This window comes from Apus apus, chromosome 2, assembly GCF_020740795.1.
Source record: "Apus apus isolate bApuApu2 chromosome 2, bApuApu2.pri.cur, whole genome shotgun sequence".
NCBI lineage: Eukaryota > Metazoa > Chordata > Aves > Apodiformes > Apodidae > Apus > Apus apus.
The window spans coordinates 129,550,024-129,562,103 of record NC_067283.1 but is presented as its reverse complement, the minus strand read 5'-3'; the positions used below and the strand labels follow the sequence as shown (position 1 = coordinate 129,562,103).

At 35.0% G+C, this 12,080-nt stretch overlaps 2 protein-coding genes across 6 annotated transcripts in view; one reads left to right on the top strand and one right to left on the bottom strand.

Annotated features, from left to right (window-relative positions):
* RMDN1 (regulator of microtubule dynamics 1) overlaps positions 1-10,002 on the top strand; it is a 50,078-nt gene extending 40,076 nt beyond the window's left edge. For 2 of the 4 annotated variants that reach the window (XR_007888596.1, XM_051610441.1), the window contains 2 exons: positions 6,251-6,325; positions 9,015-10,002. Coding sequence is in view for 3 of the 4 variants with exons in the window: in XM_051610441.1 (XP_051466401.1) it covers positions 6,251-6,316 (66 nt within the window). In the remaining variant the exon portion in view is untranslated. Of the gene's footprint in view, positions 1-6,250 lie in introns of all 4 variants that reach the window. The other 2 variants (XM_051610437.1, XM_051610440.1) reach the window with 1 other exon arrangement.
* Positions 1-12,080, bottom strand: part of WWP1 (WW domain containing E3 ubiquitin protein ligase 1) — a 60,755-nt gene that overhangs the window by 19,232 nt on the left and 29,443 nt on the right. Inside the window, exons 4-10 of one of the 2 annotated variants that reach the window (XM_051610422.1) lie at positions 11,327-11,451; positions 8,548-8,685; positions 8,382-8,448; positions 6,518-6,699; positions 3,158-3,503; positions 966-1,061; positions 163-337 (exon numbers count right to left, since the gene is read on the bottom strand). In XM_051610422.1, the coding sequence (XP_051466382.1) occupies positions 163-337; positions 966-1,061; positions 3,158-3,503; positions 6,518-6,699; positions 8,382-8,448; positions 8,548-8,685; positions 11,327-11,451 (1,129 nt within the window). The remainder of the gene's footprint in view (positions 1-162; positions 338-965; positions 1,062-3,157; positions 3,504-6,517; positions 6,700-8,381; positions 8,449-8,547; positions 8,686-11,326; positions 11,452-12,080) is intronic. The other variant, XM_051610424.1, reaches the window with a different exon arrangement.

Genomic DNA, 12,080 nt, shown 5'->3' with positions numbered 1-12,080 from the left:
CATTTTTGTTAACACTTTTCAACTGAATGAGAATCTGAATTACTGATACCAAATGTCTCGTAACACATGGTTGAATAATTATAAAGCCACTTCGGAAAAAATTAAGAACAAAAAGTAAACCTATACTTCTCTACTAATTCTTAACTTTTAAATTCAAGTTACCGAATAGAGGTATCGTTGGTTAAACTGTTGCATAGCTCCCTGCAGTTGATTCCGTTGAGATTGCCATTGCTCAAAGTTCCTGACTGATTCCATTGTTGGTCGCTGCCACGTTGTTGTTCTGGTGTTGTGGTCCACATAGTAAACTCTCCCACGATCATCAACTCTTCTTTCCCAGCTTTCAAGAAACACAAATATTAACAGCTAAATTTTTCAATAGTATTATGTAACTAATTTTCTTTTTATGCTAAATTCCCACCACTTGAGTGAAGTACTTGGGAGTCACAGGCATGATTTTAATTTCTAAAGTAAACAAAAATACTCTCCAACTTTTATTAGTAGAAGGACAACCATATTAAGCAAACATAAGACTTCAAGCAACGGCACACTCAGCTGTCACCTCATTTTTAACTTTGTAAATTCCTGTAACACTAAGCAACATTGGCAAGTTTCACAGAAAACACTTTGCGTTGAAATCTGAGGTTTGGAACCAATATACTACACCTAGTGGTGCCACCTAAATGAAGGTTGTCAAATAGGCATTATTTAAGGGTTAAGTTTTAAAGGAAGAACAAAATAATTGAGTAACTGGATTTGAACAAGTGATCAAAACAAGCAACATACATATTAATTACAGCTACTGTTACAGGAATACTGGTACGGAATTCTAAATTACTGAAAGCTAGAATTTCTTAATATATGATGCATGATACAGTTTTCATAAGCTGCTTATTAAAGTTGGTACTTTTTCCTGCACCAAACAAAAACAGTACCTTTATAACATTTAAATCAAAAGTCTACGTTACCCAGGAGGTAAAGGCTGTGGTCTTTCCCATGTTGTAGTTCGTGTGTTGTGATCAACATAGTAAGTTCTACCATGAGGATCCTTTCTTTGCTCCCACCTTCAAGATGAAAAGAGTTTAATGTTAGTCACGATGAAAATGCTTCCCTAGGACTTAATTCCCACTAAGCCCAAAAAACTTTTTGGTACTGAATGAAAATACTATGACCTGAAACTCATACTAAAACAAGAAAGAGAAGTCACACTAGAATACCGATCAGTTACTTCTTTTTAAACTGGTCTTACCATAAAGACTTCTTTAAGGGACTTGGCACATAAAATGAGCATACATTAATATTCACAAGCATTTTCAAATTCTATCTAAGGTATCTGAAAACACAGTCAATGAAGTATCTGTTCAAGGCTTGGATGCTATAACCTTAATTAGAAAGTGTTTAAAGACACATTTCTTGCATTTCCAAGTACATGCCTCTTCCAAAAAAAACAGAGGGAGTTTATATTTGAAGCACTATTTCTTATATCCAACAAAAATCAAGATCTTTCAGATTTAACCTTAAATGTGTACTATCAGATGGTTTTCCTGTGTTTCTTTTTCCTATCCTGCTACATTCTCTCATATCCCTGGGGATTATTTCTTATTTGCAACTTACACTGAAGATGGAGAGGACAAACATTATAAACAATTGAAATTTCATGCTGCTAAGAACTGCCATAATGCAATAAAAGCGTTTATAAATGGGAGAGTAAGCCAGGATAAATGTTAGATGACAAGCTGAAGCCCTTGCCTGCATAGATATGTGCTTGTTTCTCTTCTGTGCATAATTAATTAGCTCCTAAAAACAACGGCAGAATATCTTGCCTGCTACTCAGACGATTTGATGTACATTTCATCACCATTACACAGTATCCTATAAAACTCCTACAAAAAGTTTTATGCAGTTCAAAAGGTTAAATGCAAAGATTACAAGAAGGTAGGAGAGAAGCAGCAGCAGGTGAAAGATCCTAGGGCTAAACATAGACTCATCTAGACTTGGGTGGAGGGAGGGGGACAACAACAAAAAAAAACTCAACAAAAGACAACCAGGGAGGACTGAAGAAACAGATTTGGCCATAGCATGGACTATGTCTGGAACTCATGATCCTGTCTTCGATGGGAAACTAGGCAATAGATTTTTTAAAAAAAAAAGCCTGTGTGGAGGGGAAATGACCTCAGGAATTCCCATCTATGAAGAGCTTCTTCCACTGTCAAAGTATCTCAAAATTAGAAACTCTGTAACTCTTTCCCAACTATACATATATATATACACACACACAAAATGATGCTATCTTTCAGATACTTGTTTTTGTGTTTACCAAACTGCAGAAACTCAAGTGAAGTGTCGTTAATTTACTGAACCTCCTTCTGAGGGAGCAGGTACAAGACAGGCTCCCTGAAAGATCAGCTACAATGACACAAAGTATATATGCAATACCTGTGTTCAGAAAGTATTACAAATATATACATTTTATTTTTAATATTAGGGAAATTTCAGCGTTTCTAATTAGTTACTGAAGACATCTTTTCATCCAAACATGAAAGCATCTATAAAAATTTTAAGATCAATGTATATAATATAAATTTGAAAATGTACTATATTTTCATTTGAAATCTAAGCACATCCTTAATTTTGCATTTAAGGTTTAGGACTACAGAATTAGCTTCTAACAGTCCAGTAAAATTAAGTTTCTAGCTATTCTGAGCATATACATACACTTCAAAACTGTATTTTTATCTACAACATCATTGTTCTCATTGTTACATACCTACAAGTATTTCTTAGACTACTTCATTAATTTTCACTTCTCTGTATTTGGGCCTCTCCTACATTCTCATAGTTTAAGAACGGAAGGAGTAACAAATGATGACCCAAATAAGTTTTAATACATCAAATGAAAAGTCTCTACATCCATTATGCCCTACAGTTTGTCTACTTAGATCACAATACCATCTCAGCTAATGAGTTGTATCAGTTGGTACTTTCTGGGACAAGAACTTCTAGCCAGTTATAACAACATTACAAACCCCATTTTAGATCAAACAACCCCATCTCACCCAACTGACCTGCATTTGGCATTCCTAATATAGAATTAAATTTCTGCCTTTTTTATATGCACGTTCAGATGAAACATTGTATCATTAAAATCAAGCCCACATACCCTGGTGGTAAAGGTTCTGTACTGGCACTACCAGGCTGCTGTCTTACAGGTTCTGCAGATGCACTTGAGGTGGAAGAGGATTCCCTTGGTTTTGCTGCATCTGCTGCTGCACTGTTCCTAGCATTAGGTTGAGCACAGTCTGTTGCAGCTGTAGGTTCTAGTCCAGCAGACACAACAGGTAACGTAGAAGTGTGGCTTTCAGAACTAGCTGCTTCTGTTGTGGACTGAGGTTCTGCTGTAGTGTTAGTGCAATCTGAAGACAAGGGAGCTTCCACTGAACCTACTGGAGCCTCAGAGACAGAAGAATTAGGAGCTTCTGGTGCAGAGGTGAATGACTCGCCATTAACTGAGAAACAGGAAATAAGAGCATTTGTGTATCAAAATCTGATGCGATTTATTTTTCAAATTACCAACTTCTAGAGTAAACAATACATAAGGAATATATTTAAGCCACCTATATGCCTACATATATGACACAAACAGCATTTTTATCTAAGATCACAAAAGTCACAATACACCTGACTCAGTTAAAACTGTAATTACAACTTCCAGTCTGCAAGCCATTCTCTACACTTCCCTGCTAAGGTAAGGTCGTAGTTTCTGCGTATGAGGGTCAGCTCAGTGTTGTACCTTACTCTTTAGATTAACAAAAGGTACTCATCTGCTTCTCATATAACAGTACTGCCTTATTTGGTGCTTAAACTTAAAAAAGAATCTATTAGTAGGACATGAAAGAACAATATTAAGAGATAAATAACTCTATGAAATACAGAAAACTAAGAGGTAGCTCTTACAGATTATTTCTTTTCCTGTTCAAAGTTCAGGTGCAGAACCCTACAGTTAAGCAAAAACCATCTGTGTGTCTTGAAAAAGAAAAAAATCCCCCTCCAAAAGCAGGATTAAAATATAAAAATTAGTGTTTGTCTAATGTAACTTACATAGCTGAACGACTGAATTATTTCAGAATCATAAAGTAAATAAATTTCTGTATTTTAAAGAACAATACAAATGTAATCCAACTCAAGCACAAGTATAATCTCACAAAAGATCAAAAGCAGGCATGGATTTGGCAGGAACAGGGGGCAAAGAAGGCTCTATTACTCTCAAGCCCACTTAGCCAACAACACATCAATACCAGTCACCTGCAGAGTTTAACAGAACAGTATCTCAGCACAATAAGATCTTGCCACAGACAAGTGAAATCAGGTACAACATCTACAGGACCGCCATTAAAACTCAAAGTCCTATTAAAAGCAGTGCAACACCATTCACAGCTTCAGTCTTCTGTACCACTAATTAACACTAGACAGTGACAATTCCATTTAGACTCACCAGTTTGTACCTCTTATAGAGTTGGAACTATTTTTCTACAATATTTAATACAATATGCAACATGGACTTCAACTAATTTTCTGTCTAAAGAGAGTAATACCAGCTTACAGTTCTAAGGACTGAGTCCAGTACAACTGCTCTATAACACATAACCTTACTGATACAGATTTGCAAAATTTAACCCTAGACCATTGCCTACAAAATGCTGTTCCACCATCGTGAAGAGCTCACTTACTTTAATTTTGAATAATACTCTCACAAAAAACAAACCCCCTAAATTTCTTTCTTTTCCAGGTGGTCAGAAAAGCAGATTAAAGAACTACAAACAATAGAACAGACATCAGCAATGTATTTAAATTACCAAGTCAGTTTCTTTAAGGAATAATCACCAAGCCATATGTATTTTCTTGATATGCATGATGATAAGCATGATTTTACAGGCAGCAGCACATTTGTCAGATCTGTAAAAGCCTTGCTTTATGTACACAACTATTACACATCATTACTTCCTGCTGACACAAAACAGGTTAACTACATCAAGACATGTCAAGACTTTGTATTATTCCAAGGCAATGTAAAGCACGACATTAAAAAAACTCCTAACTACAGGCAATCTGATCAAATGCATCCAAATTTCTGCTTTAACTAGGAACAATGTTACTTACGTTGGAAAAAAAAGCCAACTGAACTTAAAAAAACCAAAACATTCAATTCAACCACATGAAGGAGTAAATGGGATTACATAATGAAGTTAGAACCAAAATAACTGACAAATCATCAGCTCTTTTAGTAAGCTGATCTTCAAAACAGATCTATAAAACATTACATCAGCCAATTACTCCACCAATTAGATCTAAACCAGCAATTCTGGTAACATCACATGAAATTACAATCCTGGTAAGCACAACAGTGGGGGGAAAAGGTCTGTCATCAAGAGATGCTGGAGATCTGTTTTATGCTTTGCCTTTGAAAAGTCTCCACCAACTGACATAGTAGTTTAAAATTGTTGTATCAGTGCCTCAGTGCAAGCTCAGTGATGATTTCATCAATATTACTATTTGAACAAATCAATTATTTTTGCAATTACCCTATCCCAATACAGATTTCAAGTGGATCTCTCTGCTAATGAAGAGAAATGAGTAATGCCTAAATAATATGTATGCCCTCTGGCCTTCAGTTGAAAACACATGGGAATCAAATTGAAGTTCTCCAAATAGAGAAAAGCTTCAAAGGCCTATTTTCATTATTACCTTTTACACGCTGTAATTGTTTCTGCTATCTTCTCACCATACCCACATTTCCCACTCTATTACATAAAGTCTGACAGTCTCTGTTCTATTGTTTAACAGCTCAACTATTTCTACATAAGGTTTTCTTCTTCCTCTGCTATCACTATAATCTCTCTCAAACCACTCAGAACAGGCAGAAAGTGCTTAGAAAGTACAGTCATTATTAGATGCAAAGTTTCGCAACAGAAACAAAGAGATTTTCTGTTCACTTGTTTTACTGCAGTGAATGTTATTTATAGTCATAATCAAACCTTTTGTATTTAAGAGGAAAACGAAATTTAGTATTTGCCAATGCCTATTTTTAAATAGCATAACTTCTGAAAAAACAGAAGGCAAGGAGAGTCTGAACACATCTCAACACAGAGCACAGGAATTCCCTGACAATGCTAAAAATCAGATTTACCTAATGATAAAAGAAATTTTACTACAGTTACTGAAAATAATTGTGAAAAAAATCTGATTTTTCTTCCAGACAATCAGTAATACGGGACAGAAATGGAAGTTCTCGATGCTTTACATCTTTCTTCATCAGAGATAACATGTACATGTAAGAATGGATCTACTTCAGAAAAATTCCGAGACGTGGACATGCAAGATTATATATTCAAGCCCAGAAACATCCTTTCAGTATTTCTGAAATTTAACAAAAATGTACAGAAAAAGTGGCTCAACTTCAGTTACATTTCAACTAGATAGAAAAACCTTATGAATCATGTTCTCAAAACTCTCCCATTCTTACCAGTGCTGATGGTGGGCTGAGGTGAAAGTGGATTTGGTACTGGTGTATTTTTGGGTCTGGCTGCAGCGTGAGTAGGAGATGGTGTGCTGTCTCCATTAACAGCTTCTATACAGAACGCATTCTGTGCTACAGAGTTGGAAGGTACTTGATTGTCTATCCCATTAGAAATGTCACAAGCAGATCTTGGTAAAAAAAAAAAGATCATTTCAGGTTATTACAAAGACATGGAAGTCAGTTCCCAACAGTTTATAGTAAAGTGTTTGCAGCAAGTACAAGACAATTAAGGAACAAAAGGCAAATTTTGTTTTTAACAATACAAAGATACATGGAAATAAACTTAGCGTAAGGGCTTGTGAATGGAACGTCTTGATCAATTATACTGTTTTTATTTAAATCCATCCCAAAATGCCAGAGACACATATTGTGAAAACTACATTCAATGTCAACTCCTCATCTTCTCAAAGAGTAGAGGCTAGAAATTAGAGTTAAACAGATGACCAAAAAAAGTGAGAATTGTTAGAAGAGACTAAGAAAGGAAGAAGCAGCATTCCCATGCTACCTTACCCAGCTCCAAAGGAGTAATATAAACAGAGAAATAAAAGTATTATCCATTTCCAACTCTAGACTACAAACCTGATTTGCTTACTGAAGACATACACAGAAGCTACCTTAAAACTTTTCTTCATTCTCTTAATGTTAAAAATGTAAAACAAAACTGCTGGATAGCTGTGTGGAAAACTGCTGCAATCAGAATATCAACATCAAGAGCAGGATCCCAGTAAAAGCCACACCTCCAGCAACAATATCTGAATGAAAACGAATTATTATTACTACTGTTTCCAAATGGTATACAGATGTGTTTCAAATCACTTTTAACTGTCCCAAATCTTTATAAAGACAATTAAGGATAAAAAACTTATTATAAAGATAATTAAATAAACTGCTTTATCCTCACTCCCTCATATGGCACCAATGGGGAAACAGAGACAAACATCCATATATTCAAAAAAAGAATCACATCAAGCATGCAAGGCAAATATGTCTCTGTCACTCAAGCGCATAGCAACTATGTTTTTTCACTCCATTGTGTCAGAAACTTAAATAGAAATGGGTTCGCTGTAAGGTAACTGAGCAGGCCAATAACATCAAATTCATCTGTATGTTTATCTATTTGACTCACTAGCAGTGAGGCAGCAAACTAATCCTACTTCTCTCCAGGCAGTCCCTGTGCTAGTATAAAGATGGAGAAGCCAAGAATGAAACTTTAAATCAATCCCAAAGCCTTTCTCTTGCCACTTTACTTGGAAGAAGGCAACTCCTTTGCCTTAGCATTCTGAATACTGCTTCCTAAACTCAGTACAAGTCTCTTAAACAACTTCCTGATTATGACCTTTAAAAGGAACTGGGTGAAGAGGGAAGTAATTTAGGCTTTTTTTTCTTCTTCCTTCCGTTCAAATGGTATGTTGCAACCAACTGGGAGACGTGAATAAAAATGGTTCTTACAGAGCAGAAGAAAACTGAATGCTCCCCTAATCTCTGCTACAGCATTTAGTAGACTCCCAGTAAGTTGAATTTTTAAGTTCAGAGGGCTACACACCCAAGAGGCAATGATAAAGCAGTGGAGAGCACACTCCACCAGCAGAAGAACAGAACTGTAAATTTACTATTCTCAAGCTAAATCATGTAATTGTCGGACAAGCAATGTTTCTAAAATCTATGGTAACAATTTAGGGCTTGACTGTTAGAATCTATTCCCTTCAAAATAATTATAAAGCAAAACCAAACCACAAACAACGCAAACATTTCAGCTGATAAATTTGCCAGTACACTTCATATAGTGTAAAACACGAAACTAAATTCCAACCTGGATGTACTTCTTGCTGAAGCATCTCTGCTTTCATGCACAGCCTCGCCATTTTGCTGAACTTCTACTGAACAGTAAGAAACAAATTCAACAGAAATATTTTATTATTATCTATTTGAATTTTTTAATTAAAAATGTACCATTTTATGTAATTATTTTAACTTACTGGTTGCTGAAGAACTGAGATTTGTAAGAGATTCCTGTTCAACTACCAAACCATCTAGCACAACTGTCAGTTCACCTGTTTGCACCATGCCACTCTTGTTTTCCAAAGAAAGTTTCAACTGTTCTTTCACCTTCTCCACTAAAAATGGAGTTGGGGTGGGGAGAGGGAGAGAAGGAGAGAAGAGATAAAGCAAAGATTAAATTCTAAACAATATTAAAAGAATTTCAGCACAAAAATGTGACACGCATTTAACTGTACAAAACTGAACACAAGAGATATTGAGAAGATTCAAATGAACACAGAAATCACTAAGGAGCTGTGTAAATTTACATCTGCTTTGGGTAAAAGATCAGTTTATTGTAAAAACAAAGTGGCCGTTTATATAGTATATTCTATAATTATGCTATAGGATTCACATGGTTTCAGCACTTTGTTAACGATTTCCCAATTTTGCTGTTTCCTCGTAGGTGTTTTGAGATTATGCACTACTTATATAACATGAAAAGTCTTGAAGTCAAACAACTTCTGAATACACATCCAACTATTAAAAGTCACTGGGAACCTCATTCTACAACCATGAGCTTATGTTCATTTCTCATATCACCTTCCAGAACTAATTCTAAGAGACTACTGAAAAGAGGAAGAAGTAGATACAAAGACTGCACAAAGTTCTCCCTCATTTAAAATTATTTTTTGTAAATTCTTACTAGTATTTTCATAGATCTCAACTGCAAGGATTAAACAGTAACAGAGGATAACCAAAAATTGATCAAGTAACCAAAAATTATATCAGAAATTATTTTAATCAAAAGAAATTTTGAGATAATTGAGATATACAAAATCAAGTGTACATGGTGTCATAATTCAATATGACTGATAAGCAACGCATATAATTGTACACATATCTAAAACAATGCATATAATTGTACACATATCTAATCCAGAGGTAAAAACATGCTGGCGATTAAAAGATTAATTTTTCAAGATATACCACCATATTTCCCTCCACAAGATAGCATTCAAAACTAGTTAAAGCTCACTGTGCACTTCTATGCTCCAAAGTGGCACTCCCTTGTTTTTTTCGTTCTTAATATGTATCAGAAACAAACAATAAGCATGAAAGCAGAGAAAGTTGCCATAAACTACTGTCAGATACCCCCATACTGTTACTCTAATGAGCAGGTTGAACATTGTAGCGGGGCAGCAGTTACTAGCAGACACCCACTGCTATATTACAACAGACTTCAAAGTACTTTAAATTTCAAGCACAAAGCTTTGAAATCTACAGAATTGATTTAGCAATCTGCATTTTGGAAAATGGTACTACTTGAAATGAGAGAAGCAGAAACTAGCCTACTACTGAGTTGTTAAATTTATATATTTATAAATGATAATTTTTGCATGATTGGCTTAGCTTTTGATATTTTAATAAATTATCTACCCAAAACAGATCAACAGTTGGTAGTTGTCCAACTGAGTTGGCAAGAAAGCTGGGAGGGGTGTAGGCAGCAATACAATACTGGTGGTGTTGAGCAAGAGAAAGTAACAGCACTACTTCTAAAATTTCTGCATTTAGAGGACTTCCCCTTTACATTTCCTTCAGTTAAAGAGCCTTTCAAGTACTGCATTTTAGATTAGGTATCAATAACTGAATTACTGGGGAATATAAATCAGTTATTCTACCACTGAATTGTTGGATAATCCAGTGTGTGTCAAACTGCTGACTTGCCCAAATCAGAAACACTGCACCTAAATTTCTTCTGGTGAAATGTACAGCTAACTCAAGTCTGCCATTCCCTGAAATAATTTGCCAAGTTGTTGAAGCCTACATCCCCTGGATCTAGAGTAATAAAATATTAACTATTTTGCTAGAAATAGTTAAAATACTAACAATTTTTTTGCTATCATTATTAGAGCCAGTTTCTTCTTCTTCCAAAAAAACCAGCATTTTTTTTCTCCTTAACTAAGGAGACTAATCTTAGGCAGAACTGTCATAGTTCTGCTGAAGAAACATCACTTGATTTTGGATTCTGTTTCCATTTTTTGTAAAAATCCCCCCATTTCCCTAAAGAGATCTCTAAGATTTGTGTATCTAGCTTGTGAGAAAGGCTAGAGATTGGTTTAGCTGGAATTCTACTGCCACTCTGGAGTGGAATTTAAAGTGTGGATTCACCATTTCTTGTACTAATGAAAAAAGTTTTTAAAAGCAAATTAGATAAAGAAGACCTGTTTTATTTCTATTAAAGACAATTAAAATCAGAATTTACATAGAACTCAACAATCTCTAATGTACTAAACAGAAGTGCTGAATTGTTTCATTAATCAGTGGTTCTTACTGCTCTCTGGGGCAGCTAAATTATGAGGGGAAAATATCCAGCCCTTCTATTAGTAATTCCAGAGAAGGAAAACATGAAGAATTATATAGATGGCTTTTCAGAAAGTTTAGACTTTCTTTTTTTTTTTTTTTTTTACAAAGTCTAAAACAGATCTTCCAGGAGATCAAGTCATTATTTTGTCACAAAACCTTGTATTCAATCACTTCTGCTTTTACTTAATTTGTAGTAACATATGCTCTAACATTTGTTTCTAAATTATTTTATCCCGTTGTTACATTTAAATTGCTCTTAATAGCACAGACATCTCTAGAAGAGACAAGTAAAGACATCAACTCAAAGTCAGTTGTAATTACATGTATAGTTAATAGTCTGGTTGGCAGTTTGATATACAGATTAGTAATAATAATTCTACTTTAGTCAAAATATCCTTCATAACAACTTACATTTTCTATTGTGTATTTCCAAAGCTTGTCTCAAGTCTACAGTGGCTCTTCCTAATAAAGCATCTGCTTTTAAAGTGTGATGGCTCCACACTCTAAATTCCAGCGTAGTCTGTGGAGTCACATTCCTGCATATAAAATACATTTTTTAAAAAAATATATACAGATTTTAAAGTAGATGTTCTTGTTATCAGGTGTATTTGAATGTAACTCACTGTCTCATATGTATTGGATTTCTTGATACTAAAGAAGTGAAAGAAGTTTTCTGCAAGGGGAAATTTTTAACTAAGAACTGCAAACACTGATATTTATACTTAAGATCAAACTTAAAAGTGCATTACTATGATGGTCCTGGAGACTAAGTTTTGTGCAAGTTTTTGGATCCACAAAGTTACATCAGCATTGATGAAAACAATACTAAAAACAACCTCCACCCCCCAAAAAAGGCCAGCATTATAGTCCCTTCAACATGTTGGACAATGTGGATCATTTTTGGTGAAACCCATGACCAAATATATTTTTGCATTTTGAATAAGCTGCCTTCTAATTGAAGTCTTACTAAAAGACCAGCTGAAGAAAGAAAAAAAAGCACCTACACACTGAAAAGATATTGCTGGTGCTCATGCAGACCCACAGAAAGTGAGGGGAATTTAGTAAGCCAGAGCTGACTTATCCCCAGAAAGACTGGGCAACTGAAGCAACAATACCATTTCAAAAGCTAGAGGAAGAGGGGCCAGGATAACTTAAAAATGTATTA